At 38.8% G+C, this 20718-nt stretch overlaps 1 protein-coding gene across 3 annotated transcripts in view; it reads right to left on the bottom strand.

Annotated features, from left to right (window-relative positions):
* Window positions 1-3901: 3901 nt before the first annotated feature.
* ITGA6 (integrin subunit alpha 6) overlaps window positions 3902-20718 on the bottom strand; it is a 46908-nt gene continuing 30091 nt past the window's right edge. For 2 of the 3 annotated variants that reach the window (XM_064451606.1, XM_064451603.1), the window contains 17 exons: window positions 20552-20679; window positions 18729-18824; window positions 18164-18225; window positions 16676-16833; window positions 15628-15783; window positions 14795-14910; window positions 13730-13919; window positions 13562-13645; window positions 13281-13360; window positions 13054-13131; window positions 12849-12951; window positions 11559-11732; window positions 10394-10492; window positions 9909-10019; window positions 9727-9825; window positions 9236-9361; window positions 3902-5969 (listed from right to left, as the gene is read on the bottom strand). In XM_064451606.1, the coding sequence (XP_064307676.1) occupies window positions 5811-5969; window positions 9236-9361; window positions 9727-9825; window positions 9909-10019; window positions 10394-10492; window positions 11559-11732; window positions 12849-12951; window positions 13054-13131; window positions 13281-13360; window positions 13562-13645; window positions 13730-13919; window positions 14795-14910; window positions 15628-15783; window positions 16676-16833; window positions 18164-18225; window positions 18729-18824; window positions 20552-20679 (2019 nt within the window). In that variant the 3' untranslated portion in view covers window positions 3902-5810. Of the gene's footprint in view, window positions 5970-7689; window positions 7820-9235; window positions 9362-9726; window positions 9826-9908; window positions 10020-10393; window positions 10493-11558; window positions 11733-12848; window positions 12952-13053; window positions 13132-13280; window positions 13361-13561; window positions 13646-13729; window positions 13920-14794; window positions 14911-15627; window positions 15784-16675; window positions 16834-18163; window positions 18226-18728; window positions 18825-20551; window positions 20680-20718 lie in introns of all 3 variants that reach the window. The other variant, XM_064451604.1, reaches the window with a different exon arrangement.

The following is a 20718-nucleotide window of genomic DNA, read 5'->3' as shown; positions in this document are numbered from 1 at the left end:
ACAAAAGCACCGCCTTTATCCGCACGGCCGGCGTGAGGGCAGAGCCTCGCCCCGGGGGCTGCGCCGCGATGTGAGCGCCGTGTGTTGCCTTGCTGGTGCGGCTGGAGCCTGCTGAGCTGCCGGCCGGCGCGGGAAGGGGCGCTGCGGCCGCTTCCAGCCCTTGGCGCCCTGCGAATGGGGGAAACGAGGAGAGGGACGACTCTTGTTTCAGTTATCAGGAAGAAGAAAGGAAAAATGTACAGGGATAAAAACAGGGCTTCTGCCTTCACAGATGTATTCCCAATCAGTCAACAATGAACGCAATACCTGCCTTTATTGGTTAAGAAGTACTTGTACCGTATTCCTAAGCCACTTTACCAGCTGTTAGGATACTAATGCAACATGTGAGGTACCAAACAGCGGCATTTAATAGTTTCTTGTCCTGCTTAGGTAAATGGATCCAGAACATTAGCAAAAAGGCAGTTAAGAGTGATTATAAGCATTTCTGATAAGCTTATTGCAGTGTAGGTGTTGAATCCTGTAATTCAAAATTGATAGAATGCAGTGCAGTAGTGGATCTGGCTATGTGTCATTTGCTTCTTTTATTGTGGATACTTGTACTTGCCCCATAAATTTATTTTATGAAATCAGCTGTTAAATATTGCTCGGTTTCCTTTAAACATGCCTTGTACCTGTGACTCGTCCATGACCTGACAGCAGAGATGGACATCCAATGGCCTCCGCTACAGCAGGAGTCATTTTGCTATTTCTGTCACATTAATCTGCTCAGTGCTTTGTTGGATTGCTTGGAGCCTCCCATTACACAGATGAAGAGATCATAATGAATTAAGGGTGCTTTTTTTTGCCTTTTTTTTTTTTTTGACATTGCATTGAAATACAGAAAACATTGATTCATTCTGCCTCCAGAGGCAATCTTCTGAGCAGTAACTGCACCAATAATGTGTAAGAATGACGCAGTTGTTCAGGCTTAGACTGCGTCATCCAGTTTATCATCAGGCTGTACCTCCATCTTGTGCCAAAAAACAAATGGCTTGCTCTGTTCTGTCCAGGGAGTGGTGGCTAATGGGGCTAACTAACAGCTTGCCTGTCTCTGCAAGGCGTCTACAAATAAAGGCGACTGACAGTTTTTGCTTTAGCGCTGCTTATAGGCCACCCCCGGAAGCACCAAACAGTAGCTTATGCTACTCAAGTTTGTATTAGTTTGGGACTCCTACTTATGAATTGCTGTGCCTAAAACCATTTTCTAATGGCCTCTCAGTTGTCAGCCAGTACTAGATTAAAGCAGTGCCTACGGGCAGTAAATCGGGTATTTGTAAATTGTTGCAATTTCTTATGACGGCTCTGGATTAGCTTCATCTTTTATGCCTATACCTTACTGCCTTGATGCCTGATGTTTCAATTTACAGGCATGCCTTAAAAACTGGCCTGCTGCCTGACGTTATCTTTGGACAGCAGTCCCCAGCCAGGAGACACAGCAAAGGCTGTCAGAGGTGAAATAAATGATCGTGCTCTGTAAGCTAGAGCCCGTTCTTAATTATGTAAACAGTGAGCACTTTTTCTCAGGGAAAACTGTGCAAGATGGGTAGTCACAGAAGTAACTGTGGGTAAAGAATTGTGGGTAGTTCTTTAAATGCTGTGTTCCAAGCAGAACAAACCCTCTCTCTTTATTTAAAGTTTTTTTTTTCCTGGCCTTCTTTAAGCTACTGATCAAATACTGATCCATGTAAACATGTTCTGTTAAAATACTGGAGAATATGCTGAATTCTCTTTCTCTCTTCAACCCCCTCCTGCCCCCCCCTTTTAAAACCTGTTTCTCTCATTTATGATCTTCTGGGGCATACTCTGTTCTGATCCAGTGTGATAATAGCTGGAGTTCAGCTGTGCCAATTTCTGTAAATTCTTATGCAAACTAAAAAGAAGTGTATTATTTTTGTCCTTTGGCATTTTTCTACTCATATTGGTTATCAGTGTTCCTGAAATAAATACATTTGGATGCACAATTTAAATGGGACAGAACAAATTAGACTTCAAGATAATTGAAAACATAGCATGTAGTTTTAACCTAAGCAATTACGTTGTAATTTTTGTTTTCAATTTAAAATGTAACATGGCATTTAAGGCTTAATAAGATAACTGGATGCCTTCTTGCAGGGCATTCCATAGAAAGCCTTCTTGATTTGTTAAGGTGATCCTATAAATAACTCCTTACTAGAAGCCACCGTTCTTGGTTGCTGTATGTGCTGGTACTTTTTGGTTGGTTTTGGATTGTTTACCCTTTCTTTTCCTCCCTCTGAGCCTGAAAAAAAAACCTGAAGTTGCCAGGCATGGTTATCTATAAAATATCTCCCTCCCTCCCGTCTATATGCTTTTCTATCATGCCTGCACAGTCATCTGGTCCATCTATCCGTGTCTCTTTTCAGCTTGTGTACTTACTCTGCACAAAGGCTTGTCATTGTTCTTAGGTTTTTGTCAGTAAGTTCAGGTGCTTTTGCTAGAAAATTTTCTTAGGGTTACATTGGTTTGATGTGGCTTTGGCATCTTTTTTTCAAGGAGTAGAAATAAAAGGATATAAAAATGGCAACAAAGTTGATCAAAAATATGGAGGGGTTTCTGTATGAATTAGCACATTGTAGCACATTCAAGAAGAACATACAGATGGGTTTGTTTATTTCTATCCAGTGTATAATTAACCTTTGGAGTGTGTGAATTCTGGCCACGTACAACTTTGTAACTGAGGATCAGTAGGCAGTTGGAGAAATTTTATAATTGATTATCATGAAGGGCTTTTTCTTCCATGGGGAAAAATGTACTATGTAGCTACCGAAGTTGAGCACTTTTTGTGGGACCAGGAACAGCAAAGTATGGTGCTTAACTATCGGCCAATATAGCAAATATAGTACATCAGGTTTTAGATATATGTGTACATACATATATATTATATGCATACACTTATGTACTATACCACTGTGTGTATATAAGCATATATATAACCTAATATATTTGTACTGTATTTCCTATGATCAGCTACTTAGGTATTCTCCCAGCCTGTATTTTGTCTTGTTGTGGACAAACGTTTGCAGGTGTGGTTATGAGACTGTTTAATAAAAGCAGGTTACATCCACATCTTTGACATGCTCTGGAAGATCTAGCACATCTTCTGGTTCTAGTCCTAGGAGTTCTTCGCTGCAACAACAAACACTGGTCTAGCATGTATCCAGCTAGCCCTTATCTTCAGGCTTTGTTGCATCAAAAGGCCTTTCCTTTCAGCAAATGTGGTTAATGTTTAAGATATTAAAGATGGAGATAAACTACAGGTTTTTCTCTGTTGGTATTTTTTTTTCCTCCCCCTGCATCTTTTTGGCTTTTCTTCCTGTTTTTGTGTGTGTGGAGTTGAAGCTGTACCCTGCTGTCATGTAACTGACTGTCAGTATCAAACTTCCACTGCTAAACACAGATACACATGTGAAGTCCTTAGCTAATTTTGGGGGATGCATCCTCCATTGCCCCTAGTTACAAATACCTGGTCTGGCAGGGAAGCTTTCAGAAGACTGCTTGCACTGAGGGCACCCTGGGCAGTGTGAGTGAACAGTGGAGGGAGAGGGTAGCTCTACCCCACAGTAGCTGACACTTGGTGCTTTGCCAGACCCTACTCTGCCAGACTCCACGCCTGACTCTTACCCGTGCTGGGAACCGCAGCAAGCAGCAGCCCCTGCGAGCATGAGACTGTGCATTAACCCCTGCAGCTGCCTTACTTGCCCCTGCGCCTGGCAGAGGGCACTGAGAGTTGCAGCAGTACTGAGAATTTGTTAAAGCTTGTAACTTTCAGCTTGCTCTTATAGTGAACTCAGCTACAGCTACCTCAGTTAATTAGGATAAGAAATCACTATTACCAAAACAATGCTTAATTAAAAAAAATTTATTTCACACTCCTGTACAAATATCCACAGGTAATTTTTAATCATGGAATGATGTAGCATTGCTAGCTGGTATAAAAAAGTTTGAGATAAAAGTATACCAGTGCCATGACTTATTTTGCGAAGAACTTTCAGTTTAACACTGCTAAGACATTCATGTTCTTAGGTGAGGGCCACAATCTGCTTTTAAATCCAAGGCTATTTGTCAAGCTTCTTGGCCTCTGCTTAGCCTGGCTTCTGATGCTGCCGAGCCTTTCAGCAAATAAGCTAGAATATTAAAAGCTCAAAAACTGGGTAACAGCTAAATATACGTGTAAGTGTTCATAAAATCAGGGTCACAACATACTGAGATTATTTAGTGGGAGGAAGAAGAGTCTGTTAAATAAATGCACTTTCTATAATGATAACTTTTTAGGTGACCACACCTTCCAAAAAGGTCTGTTCAAAGTTAGTAGTAAAATAAGACACTTGACAACTGCCCTCCTAGCAGGTTTTTACCCTATAAGGGGAAAAAGTACCAAGAGGTTTTTGCATAGTTCAAATTACTAGCAATTAACATGCACACTTTTTACGCACAATTTTGTTTCACATGGCATAAACAATTGTGAACCAAATCTTCAGTCTTAAATAGTACCAACACTTTAGAACATGGGTAAAAAAAGTAAACTCTTTAAATAGTTTTATCAGTTATGTTACAATAACTAGATTACTGATAAACACACCAGTGTGGTTCTACTTTTATCAACATTCAGGTATTCAAGAGGATTCAGTAGTCTCAATGTGGATCAGCTCAGATCCCCATAGTTAAGGTAAGTTAGGCATTTATAGCCTCCTTCAAGTGCTCTGTTACAGTTGCAGTAGTCAACACCTTTTGTCAAAGTCCTTACAAAGCTGGAAAGCGGTTTCTAGAGAACCTCACTTCTTGCACAAAGTATAAAACTGTATCTAAAAACCCTACTTCTGCTTGGTGTCCAAATCATTAAATAGTCTGAAGTAATATACAAATCATGTTACAAGTCCTGATAATTCTTACTACATAAGGTCACAAGTATCAGGAAAATAAAAAGCCCCCATACACATCATTGGAATAAATAGTTACATTTTTAGAAAGCATTGGCACCTTCAGTGATTTATTAAAATGCAGTGAAAGCCTCAGGTCTCACAATCTGAAGTTCAAAAACACAGTGGATTTGAAGGTTCAGTTAAGTCTTTGGCCTAATAGTTAGTCAAAGACAAGGATTTATAACAAAAATAAATACAAAAATGACTAATATATATATACAGAAAGTACATCTAATATTCAAGCCTCTCTTTTAAAAAACCCTATGTATAGTTGTTGTGAGCAAGAATCACACAATCTGATCTTTTAAAAATAAAAATAAAATTTAAAAATTGAGCAACATGTCCTATTGCACATGTAATTTAAGGTGATGCTTTTTAAGCCCTAACTACTGCAGCAGGCAAAGTTTATGACTGAAGTAGATTTGCAGGTCCTCAGATTATACTTGAACAAAGTGTGTTAAGGCCACTATGTGTTTATAATGGACTATGCATTGACAGAAGGATGGAGAACCTGTCTTGACCTTAACCATGCCTTAGGATCACAGGAAAAGGTCTGCTCTAGTGGTTTTGCATATAAAAGACCCCAAATCAACACAGTATCTTCTACAGTGAGAGTTAGATTTGAAGCGGAAAAGAGGCAGTCTGGAAATTAAATAATGCAAATAAAGTCTGTCGAAGCAATTTTAACTGTGCAAACAAAAGCCTCAATATAAGTAGTAATATCTACAATCAAATGGTGAACGTCCATAGTGTTCATAGGTTTAACTCCATCAGTATTCCATTAATGAAAACCTTAACCTCTGTCTGAACTTTGTGGATGAAAATAATTTTCCCCTAAGAATAACTTTCATATTCATTCCATTTTGTGAGCCACTGTTTTGTCTCGAGGTCTTTGCACTTCCCATCCTTGATCTGTCGCTCTTCTTTTCGAATTCTTACAGCATGATATCGGGGGACACTGTCTTCGTACCTAGAACGCTGGAAGAACCCGCACTGGGGCACAGAAGAAAAAGAACAGTTTAGGTTTAAGTTCCTGCCAAAGTACTACAATTATAGAGGCAATACAGTCTTCCTTTGCACAGACATACAGGTAAGAAAATAGAAATAAAAAAAATATGTACACCAAAAATGTAGCATATGTGGCTATAAAAATGTGAGCCAGCAGGTCTACATTAGTTGTTCCAGCAGCAGTTGAAGTCAAATGGCATAGTCTGACAATCTCGTAATCTTAATACCTTAAAAATATTCCCTCCACTAACTTTCTATATTTGTTTTACATGTCTTTTAAGTCTTCATATAAAGCTGTTCATTCATATAATCAGAGAATTTAATGTTACACACAGAAGCAGATATAGTTCAGGAAAGCTTCCTTCTTCTGAATCAAAGGTAGGTACGTAGGTATGTACTTCAGTATCTTCCTGTACGCTGAGATGATTTACCTTTAAAAACCTACAGAAAGATTTCCAGGACCTTCAACAAAAGTTACACTAGGGCCTTGTTTTTCAAAGCACCATCTCAACTATAGTCACCTGAACTGCAGTATGCAGTTCAAGAACATAAGTCTTGCTTAGTTTGCCATAGGACCTATAAAACCAGACATAACTTGGAAGTTTTGTAATGTGCCACAACAGAAGTCTCCCCAGATGAAATCTAGTACAGTTTATTTGTGCCCTGCAATTTTTTATTCGAAGCCACTGTAGAAACTGACTTTAACTACTGGGTAATGGACTGAAATGAACTTTCAAAACAAAATGAAGTTATGGCCACAATGTTGCAAAGATGATGATTGGCAGACACTCAACTTCACATGCTTATGGGTCACTGATGTCAAGATTAAGGTGAAGAGACATTGTGCCATCCAGCTGTGATTAGATATTGCTAGGAAAAAAATGATTGAAGTGGCAAGGTTTTGTTCATAGTATTTGGGGTGGTGGGTTTTTTGGTTTTGTTTGGTTGGTTTTTTAAAAAAAATAAAATTAGAACTTACATGGAACTGAATTTTTTAAAAATTACATCCAGGCATAGACCAGATCTTTAGCCATCTCTTAGTTAAAATTTCAGTAAACATTGTTTTGACATATTTTACTTAAGAATTCCTCCCCACCCCGATCCCAAGCATCACTTATTACTATAAGGTACATGCATGTAATATTTTAAGTTGAATAAAGGTTGCTAGAAGCATACATCATCATGCATCTAGTAGTTCCAGCAGAGGAAGGTGTGTTCCTAGAAAAGTATACCTCAGAACTGAAGGATAACACATGTTTCCACAGCAATTAAATTCTCATTATGAAAAAACCCTTTTCATTATAAGCAACATGTATCTTTTAGCATGCACTAAAGGTTAGTAAAGCAAGTTTATCTACTGTCCATGTAGTCTTAGCTTTAAATCTTAACTCAGCAGTGTTGACTACAATCGTTCAAGCTCAAAAACTTACTTGTACTGTTAAAAATAAATTCTTTAACAATACTAAAAAACATTGCAACAGATCAAGATATTTTCTAAAGAAATAAACAAGCTTTTTAGACCCAGGTAAACACCTCTGTGTGTTCATGTGCACCAAAAGCTGAACATCTATTGACAGAATGAGCAAGCATGATAGTCTGAAATCCAGAAGTTAATAAAACATATGCAGTAAAAGCTTCATAGTTAGCCACCGCACCCATAGCATGTGCCACAGCTAAAAATTAAAAAAAAAAAATCATCAGTTACCAATTACAGAAGTAGATCAATACTATGCATCAGAAGTAAGCCTCTCTTTATCAGATGGCTGAGCATGGATCTCAGCCTTGTGATATGTGGCATCGTAATGATCTTTCTTATTTCTCTTGAAGAAACCACACTACAAGGAAGCAAGGTATTTAGTCAATTTTTGTGGACTGGAAGAAGTCAAACCTATTAAAACTGACTTAAATTAACTCTGAACTATCCCTTCAAGGGCCTAAAAAAAAATTAAAAAATCACAAGAATTCAGCTGTTTCTAGATCTGAGAACTTGGACTAACTCGATCTCTAAAATAATAGAATAATCTGAGGTACAGAATAGTATTTTAGAAGCATTTTGATAAACTTGTAATGCATCTGGTTTTGTTCTGGTTTTGGTTTTTTTTAAGAAAAGCTATGTCCATAGCAAGTAAAGCTGGCTGTGAGGAGCAGAAAGAAGTCTATAGAGAAACCTGTTTGTGGACTACATCACAGGATAGCAAGTACTGCTTTGACCTGTACAACACAAGCGTTTGTCTTTAACCAGTCATGTAACTGCCTCTGAAGTACCATGTTTGTCCTTCATAAGAGGGCACAGTGTTTGTCATCAAAAGAAGCATTTTACGCTGTGTGCGCATGTGAAAATGTATTTTCACGTGCAGTAAAACACTACTAGTTATAACCTAACAGCCCACCCAAAGTACTAATCCATCAGTAAGAACTGCAGCAGGTGCTGAACATTTATTAGAAAACAGGGAAGCCAGAACTATCCTGTGAGAAGTAACCTGCAGCAAGTAGTAGCTCCTCAGCAAAGCTTCTGGAGAGACTGCAGCAATTAGGATACTTTTCTTCACCTCTTCTTTCTTAATAACTTTCTGCTATCCCATAACAGCAAATACTAACTGCCTATGCCTGTAAGAATAACTAAGAATAAAAGGACAGCCCTCTTATACTTGGAACCACAATTAGTTGTAAAAATGCCAAAAGTAGTTAGAAAAATAGGTGCTTGATTTTTTTTTTTTTTGCAAATTGCTAACCTCTTGTTATACACACTAACTGACTCCTTTTAAGTTTCTAAGATAAAAAGCCGATACTACAGGGATTCACCAACACACTTGGCTATGGATTATTTCTAGATCTTTTGGTTATTTTCATCAACTATCAGTTTAATGGTATTTCCAATGTTATGAGAACAAAGATCTGCTGGAACATTTGTAGATAGTTCATATGAAGTTTTACACCTAACTGCAGAAGCCCCAGTTAGCTGTACCCATCCGTATCGAAGTAACCGTGGTCTCTGAACATTTGTCAAGTTTTGCCCAGAGCTCAAAATACTTCCTTCTAAGGATTTCCTAACAAGTCTTCCCATGTAACCATTTTCATTCCAAACGTTGCAGAACTGAGAAACTGATAAAGGTAATGTATGGTTTGGGCAGTTTTGCTCTATTCTGAGTCCCAAATACAAACCAAAGTACTTAATCTTTTGCTTAATTAGTTTGCTGTCTTGTCAGTTGTAGACCAGGAAATGTAAAATAACCAGATGAATAAAAACTCACCTTCCATAGTAAGAATACCAACAGTGCCAGCATCAGTATTCCAGCAAAAATAGCCACTGAGATGATCCACCAAGGTACTCCTGTATAAAGCGCTACTGGTTTTGCAGGAAAGACAGTAACACGCACCTAAAGGAGAGAAAATACGTGAAGATGGAAAGAGCATTTCAAAAGCATCCATGTTTAATGCAAAGCTGCAATTTATACAGTCTTGTCTCTTCTCTAACAAGACGACTTCTCTCTCTCATCTACAAAATGTTTTTGAAGAAAAAGTTCCTGCTGGTATCATTTCAATGTGGTAGTGAATTTTTCCAACCTGATTAAAAGGTAAAAAGGATCAATCATTCAGTCATCAATAACTCAGTTAAAAAGCTAAACTTTTAGCTACTTTTCTTTTAAAATGTTGGGGTTTTTTTCAGTCTTTGAGGTAAGCTGGAAAAATCACAACCATAACGTTTGCATTAGTTAACATTAGCATTAAAAGTTGAACCTACCTGAGCAACTTCATTTGTGAGTTTAACATTCTTAGCTGCAGCAGGAACACTGATTGAAGCCCTAACGAGAATGTCCAGGTAGTTCATTTTGGAGTATTCCTGTTCCAAAATAAAATATGGACATTAGACACAGAAAAGGAAAGAACTCTGACCTTCCAAAAATGGCAGGTAAGAGGACTTACTTCTAAGAAAGTACTGTTCCACAGTCTGGAACGCAGCACAATAGATGCCTTGCTGTCCAAACCCTTCAGGGGACATTTTATGTCCACGCAGCGTGCATTCACATTACAGTCCTGCAATTACAAATTTCTACATGTAAATAAAAACACATCCTCATAAATTGTTTAAACACACACACACCCCCATTAAAAACTGGATTATATGCATCATAGTTATGTGCAAGAACCAAAATCTGTTTGTACTGACAGCAACAGGAAAATACAATGAAGATGCTATTATTACCTGTTTATTTTAAGGCAGATAACTGCAGAAATTCTCTCATCAGTAGATAATCTAAATGGTCACATTTTAAAAGCATCAATACATAGAGGTAAGAGAAAAACAAAGCAGAGAGACATCTTCCTTCCCCCTGCCAAACTCAGAAAAGCCCTCTTATGAGTGCAGGGGGAGGTACCTGACAAGACTATAGTTGGTGCAGTATGCTTACCAAAGTCTTGTATTTTCTTTCTGAGAACAACGAAAGTGTCTTGCTGTCTGTAACCTGCTTCTCTGCAACCTCACGTTTCCTTCTTGAGTTATGGGATTCCTAAAAAAAAACCCACACCCCCAAAAACCCAAAACAAACCAAACAAAAAAAAAAAAAGAGAAGAGTTTTAGTAGCTTATCCTAAGTACCTCTTAATTCTCTTCATTCTGACCCCATACAAGCACAGAAACAAGAGTTCAGTAAGCGTTTTCTTGTTCCAAGATCAGCACATGAGTGACGTCATTATATATCCCTACTTATCTACATTTATTGCTAATACTGCAGTCAGGACAATTACTAGAATCTGAGACTATCTAAAGAAAGCCCAACTGGCTGCTTTTTTTAATAGGTCAAGGGGGGTTTAGATTTATAAAGCTTTCAATGCTATTTCCATTTTTGTTCCCTATAAAGGGCATTAATGTTACTATGCTAAAAGAATAAGATTGTGCTACGGTCAGTAAACACTTTTTTTTTTAATTGTATACTGATTACAGTCACTGAAATTTTATTAACTAATACAGTGATCTGACCAGCACGGGATTATGTGCATACAGTTTTAATAGTAAAAATTAGAGCTCCTCCCAAATGATTTTAAGATTATACAAAAAACTAAAATGAAGGGTCAGGGTTTAGGAAAAAAAGTCTTGCTAGATAGGCACAATGAAGGGCTATGAATGCCTCACTTGAGAAATTATCATATTTGTTGTAAATAAGTAAATTTAAGGGCAACTCCTTCTTCTGTAAAAAATTACATGGAATTCTCCCAGGCTGGGGAGGTGTTTATTGTTTTCTGTGTAAGAACTCAATAGATATCACCATCACTAATGCTGATGAAACATATTAAAGCAAACAACAGTTTCATCCTGTAAGAGCATATGACAACAGTGCCCACTGCAAAAACAGTCACCGTGACGTAGCATCTATCCTTTGGTGTGTTATCCTCATTAGCTGTTATGAAGTCTCCTAATAAGCTTAACCCTTGATACATTGTTCATGTATTGTGCTTGTGAGCTGCTTAAGACAACAACAACAACAAATCCTTCTGGAAGCAAGCTCTTATGCCCAACTATCACATGCTGCAGTGCTTTCATGTTGTACTAATTGATGAACAGAAGACAGTAACATACCGCAACATGCAAACTATTGATTTCATTCTGGGGTTGACAGGAGACTTTTTCCAAGCCTTTGGAATCTATTTTCATCAAATAAAGTAGCCATTTGCCATTACTAATTTCTTTCGGCCATTGGATGTCCAGGGAAGCGGTACCAAATGTTTTCAGTGGTCTGCCCAAGTTAGTTATCTGTTAAAACAAACATTCTTTAAACTGTGAAACACTTTTTAAAGGGTTTTTCTTCTCGATTGAAAGTGTTACTGACTTGGGCAAGTTTTAAGCATCCAACTCACAGGAAATTTAAAAGCGAAAGAACGACAGTCGAAACAGAGTATAAAGACAAAGCATACACTGAAACTAGCACACTTGGATAACAAGTATACACAGAGTTGAAACATCTACGGATTAAAATTCCCTAACATGAACTTTAAGCTGTTGATTTTTACAACTCTATCTTCATGTGAGACCAACAACTCCAATTTAACAAATCGTTCAGTTACATAACGGAGACAAACTGCAAGTTTATGAGGAACTCTGACACAGAAAGATAACCAGCTCTTGCTCTCGTAAGTCTGGAGGTTGTTTCCCAATCTATTTTTTGCTTTTGTAGTGTTACTGTTGACGATAGCAAGTTCTAAAACAGATGTTCTGACTGCTTCTACCTTAATGCATACAGGTACAGATGGAAGTAAAGGACTGACAGAGATGGGCTTTAATCCTGACAAACTGCTACCTACAAAGACAGCAGGGCTTCCATTAATGATGTCGAAAAAGCAACACTCTTGCTGATAAACCGAGCTTTTACAGAACCAAAATGGTCTCTCTCAGCCTTCTCCTTGATTTACTAATTAGGCAGAAGACCAAAGAGAAGAGACCCACACGTTCGAAGTAGCTCCCACAGTGTCTTCTTGAGCCCGCTCAGTCCTGCGTGCAGTAAGTACACACACTCGCTGTCTGTGTGCATCGGCTGGCACCTGGGCCTGCTGCAGTCAGGGTTCTGGGTTTTAGTTCTGTTCCCTACCTGCGCGGGGTTTTATGCTGTACAACTGAACATGCATGAACTGCTCTGAAAAACAAGTGTACAGCCAGCCTCCGGCCACTTCCTCAAAATACAATCGTAAAACATCAAGGCCTAAAGAAGCTCTAGTCTGCATCCAGACTGCATATTCTGATTGGGAAGCCAGGATTTTGGGACAAGAAAAGGCAATTTTAAATCCAGCAACTCTTCCAAGTATTCCTGTGCATAAAGAGAGAAGCTGTTCATTTGATTAAAAGCAGCTGTTGGCATTAATCTAAATTACTCACTCTGAATTCATATTCTATGAGGTTTCCAATATGATCTTCAGATTTCATAGCACTCTCACCAACAATGTTACCTCCAAAATACACCTGAGAAGGCTTAGCAACTCTGTTCGGGTGGGGGTGGGGAAGAAGAATAATCAGATTTTAATGACATCTGCAGCAAAACTGTCATCCCCAGCCCCCCATTTGTTATGCTATCAACGCTTACCCAGTGAGTGATAAAAGCAATTCAAGAACCACTTTAGCACGAGCTGTAATTGGAGTCGAATTAACTTGAGTGCTTGTTCTACAATGAAAAGGAAACAATGCTGTTTATTTTACAAATTTAGCTGTTTTCACTTTACTATTAAATTGCTTTTGTGAATCGAACAAATTAATTAGAAATGTTTACAACTGTATATAAACACATAGCATGCACACACAAAGAAAACTTACGTTTCCAACTTCAGATCAATGTCTAAGTCTGTTGTATCAACATTAACTTTAGTGGTACTCAAGATCAGATAAAAGGTTACCTACACAAGAAAACATCCATGAAACATGTAAACATTTTTGGAAAATAAAGTAATATATGTAGTATTATAGAAATACACCATCAAGTTCTAGAGCTGAAAAGACAGATCCAAGTCAAATTTCCAGTTATGACATACAGAAACTTCAGACGGCTGCAGTCATAAATCAGATTTTATAACTTGAGCAAAATTGGTGCAACTTACGTTGGAATTTCTTTTGAAAGGATTTCCAAGTTCACACTCTGCTTGAGAACCATTTTGGTTAGCACCACACGTTAGCTGTTTTTCCTGATTAAACAGAATACAATTAAAAGTAAAAACATGTTGAAAATATTTCAATATTTTAATATCTCTTCTCTTAAAACTACTTACAGGATAACCCTTCATCTCCCTGAATGCAGAATACATCAGAGTGTCTGGAAAAGTTGCAATCAGTTTAGCTTCATATGCGTCTTCGCCATCTTTTTGTGGATTTTTTGCATCAGATGGATTGTTTGTCACTGTTATTTCCAGGGCAATATCTTTCTGGTCTTTCAGAACAAGCACTGGCATGCCATTTTCACTACAGAAACAGAGGATACAGGGTTGTGTGCATTAGGAAAACAAATGCATAGAAACGTTTGCTTCTTACTAGGGTTCACCCAAATAGAATTCCCTGAATTAGCGTAGAATCACTATAAGACCATGAACACATGGATGGTCATAGGTTTTTGTTTCCCAGGCCAGTATTTTGTCTCTGAAAGTAGCCAGCAGCTAACAGGACAGAACAGACTGACATACTCCTCAAGTAACCAAGAGTTTATAGTATTTCTGAACCCGCACTTGCATCTGGCTCATGCTTAATAGTGATTAATTTTCTCTGGATAGATCTACTGACCTGCTTTTTTGTAAACTACATGAGGTTTAGCTTCTGAGTCAGACTGTGGCACTCATTGTCAACGGTGACTTGACCGTTGACAGAAGAATAACACACTTTTCTTTGTTTAACACCTCTTTCCTAATTTCACTGGCCCTCCAGGGAGGAGGGATGCAGCAGGGTGTTAGGTGCCTGTTATGGTGTATTGGTTTCTCTGTTCACTTCTCTGTAACTGCTTCTATAGGCTACTATGGTATATCGTGTTGTCATACTCACAATCAAATTTCATCTCAAAAATAGTTAACAGTAGCGCGCACACAATGCAAGGCTGGTTTTGAATCTCATTTCTCCAAGGGTTAGAGGCCGCTTTGTATCAATCTGACTCTGTACCACCTCTCTTCTTCCAAAGCTCATCCCCACTCCCCCATCTTCCTCACCCTGTCAGATCAGTACTTCTGCACAGGGCTGTGTTTACCAGACTAACAAAACAAAGCTGCTCTATCTCCCAAAACCCTTTCCTAAAGTTCTTTTAAGCACTTGTTAATAATTTGAATTTTAGCAATGCGTTAATCAAGGCTTACATCGGCAAATAAGTAAACCTGTCTTCATTTCCTTCTCTAGTGCAAAACCGGTACTGAAGTTTCAGATTGCTGTGACATTCATTGTCTTCTCCACAACCTTCTTTTAAGAACTCCACCTAAATAAAACCAAAGCACTTTTACTGCATGCCGCATGATACTAGCTTAAAACAGGATTTCTGACGTGTACTGCATAAAGCATCTACAGAGAGCTCAGAGACACTTTCCTGGATAGAGTAAGATTTTAACCTGACTCTCTTCCTGCCTGTCAAGAGATTTTTTCTTTGTGAAACATAGTCCTTGATGCTGATAATTTAGAACTTCAAATGTGACTAAAAGGCAGAGTTAGATAATTCTAAGCAAGAAGAACACTTCTAATGAGGAAAAACAGCCTTAAGTTAATTCTTCAGTGAGTGTTGAGGAAATGAGATCTTTTACCCAAGATATTCCCTTTCTCTCCTGTGTCACTGCTGCAGAGCTCTCATCTGTTACAGCATCCTAACCATGGAAGAATTATTTTGTGATATGGGACAAGGGTTCACAGAAGATGGATTTCCATTTTTAATCAAAAGTACACTTCCTCCTAAACTTGTTGGGGAGAGAAAAAACACCTACTGGCTATACCAACTTCACTTTTGTTGGAAAAGAAACACAGGATCTAGATCATAACATATTGTAACAAGTTCATAACAAAATGTAACATATAAGCCAGTAATTACAAGTCCAGTGCCACCCCAGGTATTTCCTTTGGTCATAATTTAGCTTTCCACAGTCCTTAGAATTGAGTGATTTATCAAAGTGCAGTTTTATGGGAAAATGTGATATCAAAGGCTTACTTTTGTGGTCTTTGTTTCAGGTTCATTTGAATTTAGAATTGGTATAAGCTCTGGAAGTGCTCTCTCTTTTCTGGCAGACGGCGAGTTAGACTCCAGGCCAGCAATTTTAATACTGACTGATATCGGAATGGGGCGTAGCTTATCTTTAATTTTTTCCTGTTAAAATATTTCAAATGGCATAGTTACTGTACAGTGCAGAGAAGAAAAAACAAAACAAAGACTAGCTTTTGACACATATTTTAGAACAAGCAGTAAACCAAAATCTTTTCTGCCGTATTTGGCAGTATTAAAACTATTCACTACATAGAAACCCAGCATTTTCTAACAATGTACAAGAACATAAGGAGCCTAGCCCTACTGTCGTTTTTCCCCCGGCTTCCCAATCTGATAATTTCTCTCACCGTTAGGAATTCCTAGGAACACCAGATGGTAACCCAGGCAAGTGAAATTCACACTACAAGAGTAAAATAACATACCTTCTCCCTATTGCCTAAGTTCAAGCTCTTTAATTTACTGTGGTCAAAAGCAGCCTTGGAGGCTGGCTCATGCCTCTGAGCCACAGACAGAGAATTTGTTCAGCTCCTGGAGCAACACTGCCTTTAAGGGCCAGTGTAGCAGTCAAGTCAGAGAGCATATACCAAGCCTTCTTGTCCGTCCCATTCATCCCCCCCGAAACCCATGTGCTAAAAAATCCTTTTCCGAGTCAGTCACACCGTTGAATTCTGTAACAATCACTTCTTTGGAAGCAGCTCTCCATTTTTGGCATTTATCCCCTCTCTATTGTTCTGAATTAGTTCGGCTCTATTGACCTCCAGAGCATGCTGCGCTGGCTACAACTTTTATTCATACTTTGTAGGAAAGGCAACATGAGGAAGCAACATATGTGCAGGGACTAGTAAGGTACTACTTAACTATGGTTGTTTTTTAGTTTTGAAGCTTTATATTGCGTGTGACTTTTAAGTTATATACAAAGGCACCACAAGGCTAAAAAAAAGAGCATACTTTTAAGTGGATCTAAATTAAATAAAAATAAAATACTCTGCCTTACCTGCAGCACGAGCTTGGTTTTCACACACTCATTTGAGTTCTGCCCCCTTAGGACTGTACTTGCAGTAAACTGATCAGACAGGTGGTCTTTAAACCGTACCCTAGACGGCAGGCCTAACTGCCTCCTCTCATTTTCCACTTCAAATGTATAGTTGATCTCTGTATGAAGCAATAAAGTAGGTTACGATAAAAAAGAACCCCTGCCTTACTGAAAAGAACCTTAATTTCTCCAGGTATGATCTTGCAACATTATTCTAGAAGACCGCTTCAGCCAGTGCTGCGCTTCACAAAAACTTTTCCATTCTTTACAAAACTTCTCCATGTGTCAGTTTTGTCCCTCTCCAGTTGAGGGCCAGGCGTCCCATGCGTGTATCTAAAGGAAACTTCTAAACCAAATCCTTTTATTCCAGAAGTACCCCATTACTCTACCAGCACGCAGAGCTGGCTGGAGGAGCTGTAATTGCTGCTGTGGAGCCAGTAGAGGGCTGAGGTACAAAACGTTGTAAATACTCTGACTCGGCTGTCCTTGATTTCTGTTTTGTCCCAAACAGCACGTAAACGCCAACAGGATTTTGAGGTCAGGGTACACTGTTAATTTTAACACTGAAAGCAAAAGCATGACTAGAGGTATCTACTTGTATGCTGAGGCATGTTTTGATAGATCTGAACTCTGGGCATCTTTTAATCATCTCTGTATTCACTGAGCTAATTCAGTGTTGCAGGGCTGGGAACAGCACCCAGCACGCCGGGCCTCGGGAGCGTGCAGACGGGCACACATAAGCCGCGCTGAGAGCTGGAAGCACTTGACCTGTTGAAGGACCAAGACCTAATTCAAGCACATCCTGCGGATTTTACAAATAACTAAGAAACTGAAGACAACACAGGAGGAGAAGGACGTTTGGGCTTAAAATTCTTCTAATTTCCTCTCAAAATCCTGCAGAGTTTTCTGAGGTGTAGTAGCAGCAGCATTGTTACAAGAGAAGAAACAGGAGACAAGAGCAACTACTGCTTTACATTTTTAACTACATTTATGGCACGGTCTTCAAAGATTTTTTTATTTCAGTTACTGATTTCCACAAAACCATTTTCATGAATACAGAACACTGTCTTATAGGGTAAGTCTCCAATAAGAAATGCTTACTAATGACATATCAAATGGGCTTTTAAAACTCTGTTCTAAAGCAGCAGTAACCTAGAGAGGCTGTATGGCAGCCATTTGCTCACTGGCAGTTGTATTACCTAGAAGGCTTCAGGTCAGTCTGTCATCCACAGAACCTCCTGACACACCAGCATGACTCTAAATGCGCGTTACTTTGAATACAGACAGTGCAATAACTGATTGACCTGAGCATTGAGTCACATTTTAAATTTGACAGTCACAGTCTGAGGTGAGTCACTAAAATTTGAGTACCCTTCTTCCATGATACGCTCTAAAGAAAAAACAAACCATGTGACAAACAGATCAAAAATATTAATCTTGAAAACTTACTTATTCTTGGATTTAGATCACTGGGGTTTGCACTATATTGAAAACACGCTTTCACATCCATCCTGCAAAAAGTGCCAAGAAATTAATATTAACTTTAATAAGGCATGGTCCAACAAACTGAGAAGTTTTAATAGTCCATTGACTGATATTATCAGTCTTATGACTGTGGTTTTCAGCCTAGAACAGTAATTTGCTGCTTACTAAACTGAATTACAAAGCAAAAAAACATGGCTAATAATTAGAAAAAATATTTTCTGGTATTTGCTCTTCCATCTCTACTCATGAGAAACCTGTTCAAGTTAAGACGCTTGTAAGCATTGGAAGTCTTATGTGGCGAAGTGACATTCATTTTCAAAAATGGACATTATGAACGGAACAAATTCCACACTTGCCTTTAGCACTGTCATCAGCACATTCAGGAAGTCAAAATGATCACATGTAGGTACCTTTGCTTAATCTGCATGACTGTCACATCCCTTCACTTTAACATCATCACTGACTGAGCAAATTTTAACAACACAAAACTCAATACACCAAGGCTTCTAATACTTTTTTTTAAATTTACCATATTTCACTGGGGTCCTCAGGGTTCTTTTTCTTTAGATCAATTCTGTCAGGCTGCACTGTAATGCTTTTCCTAATGCTTATCACAGGCCGAGATCTTCATTTGGAGGAAAAATTGGGAACAAAAAGGAGGTAAAAGAAAGAAAAGTTTCTGTTAAAAATAATTAAATAATTCCTGTGAATCCCAGATGCCCTCCATGCCTGCACTGATTTGCCACAAAGATACCCCAAGAAACACAGAGTTCGGCTTTGATAATGGTTAGAAAACAAAAGAAAGCTAAAGCTAAGCAAAGCAAGTCAGAAGAACGACTACGGTTGTATTAAATGCCTGGCAGGGAAGCAGGGTCCATTAATGTGATATTGTGGTTGTCATTTTATATACATATTAAAAAACCCAGAAAATTCAAAGTGACGGTTCCCACCCGGATGGTAATTCAGGCCCTGTGAACAACTGCAGGTACTAAAGTTCATGCAGATTAATGTTCACGACAGCTTTAATGTGGAGCCTGGGTGGCTGTGGGAAACGATGTTTTCATTTCCTGACTCGTCTGCGTGTAGGCTGTAACCATAATTCAGCCTGACAACTTTTCCTTTCTCCCTTTTCAGAAGGGACAAGAAAAGACAGTTCACATGAACAAATGAATGAGCTGATCCCCGCTCTTGACAAAGCATCTGAGGGTTGTTTAAAATGTCCAGTAAGCCACCTCCTCCTTTTCTAGCAGATCTCTTTTAACTGGGCTGCCCCATTCACCATAAAGGTTTTCATTCTCACCTTTGTAGAAGTTTTTTCTACTGCCCTTATCAGCAAATGATTAAAGCTCCTTTTCAGTAAGCAGACACATAATAATCTAACTGACTCCCATTCCACCTACTCTGTTCTCTTCCACAAATAAAATTTGTTGCTTTTGTTGGGTGCTGTTTCAGTGTATTTAAAAAATTTCCAATTATGTACACAGATACTATTCACCTTAGAGATGGGATCATCAAAAAATTGTAGGAAAGGTCATTCTGCCTGAAAGGTAGAGTTATTTTCATCCCCAAGACTGAGATAACCAGTTTTGGAGTTCCTGCTCCTCCTCTTTTGGGACCTGACAGCAACCACCAAAGACCTGAACTTGATGCAGCATTCACAGCTCTGATGAGAAGACAGTCCTCTTCCTGCTCATTACTTAGTGATATTAGTGATTCAACTTAACAGTACATTAAACTGGAAAAAAAGCAGAGGTCTGGAAAAGACTGTGAGCTCATCCCTAATTAAAGCATGTGCTACAGGAACCCAGAAGGATCCCATCTGCAGGGCTTCCTCACAGCTATTTCATGCACCCCACTGCAACCTCAGCAAGGCTGTATGCCTCACTGCTTTTGGATCCCCAGCTACAAGAGAGGGGTTTTGTTTTGTTCTATCTTGAATAAAGGAGGGTTAGATTTATATAACAGCAGCAGACAAAAGCTCTAGCAAATATATCAGTTAACTTCTTTCTTAAGGCAAAAGAATTACTTACCACACTTCATCAAAGGACACAGGCAGCCAAGTAAATTACCACAGGGCAAAGCTCGGCTACAAATATACCACACATCAGCGCCCCACGGTAACTGCCCACGGTCACCCCCTTACCCTGCACTGATGTCAGGCAGCTTCTCGGTGAGAAGAGGGGGATAAACTAACAAACCAATTTATGGATTCCTCCCCCCGCCCCGAATTTCCAACTTCTAGAAGGAAAAATACACTACAGCCAAACAGCTTTTGCTACTTCTAAGCAGTTTGTTTTTAAAAAACTAAAAACAAAACCTTGGTGTAATTAGTTACAGTTCTGTATATAATACCTGAACACAAATATAGAATCTGAAAGGGAACCAACAGCAATATCAGGGTAGGAATTTTTATCCAGGTCCATGTTTCCAGCAACAGAGTAACCAAAGAAACGGATGCCTGTTTCTTCACCATCGAGAATCTAAAGAGCAAACAGATTGAGGGAATTCAAATATTTAAA

This window comes from Phalacrocorax carbo, chromosome 5 (assembly GCF_963921805.1).
Source record: "Phalacrocorax carbo chromosome 5, bPhaCar2.1, whole genome shotgun sequence".
NCBI classification, from domain to species: Eukaryota; Metazoa; Chordata; class Aves; order Suliformes; family Phalacrocoracidae; genus Phalacrocorax; species Phalacrocorax carbo.
The sequence above is the reverse complement of the archived record's forward strand: the minus strand, read 5'-3'. Positions and strand labels throughout refer to the sequence as shown.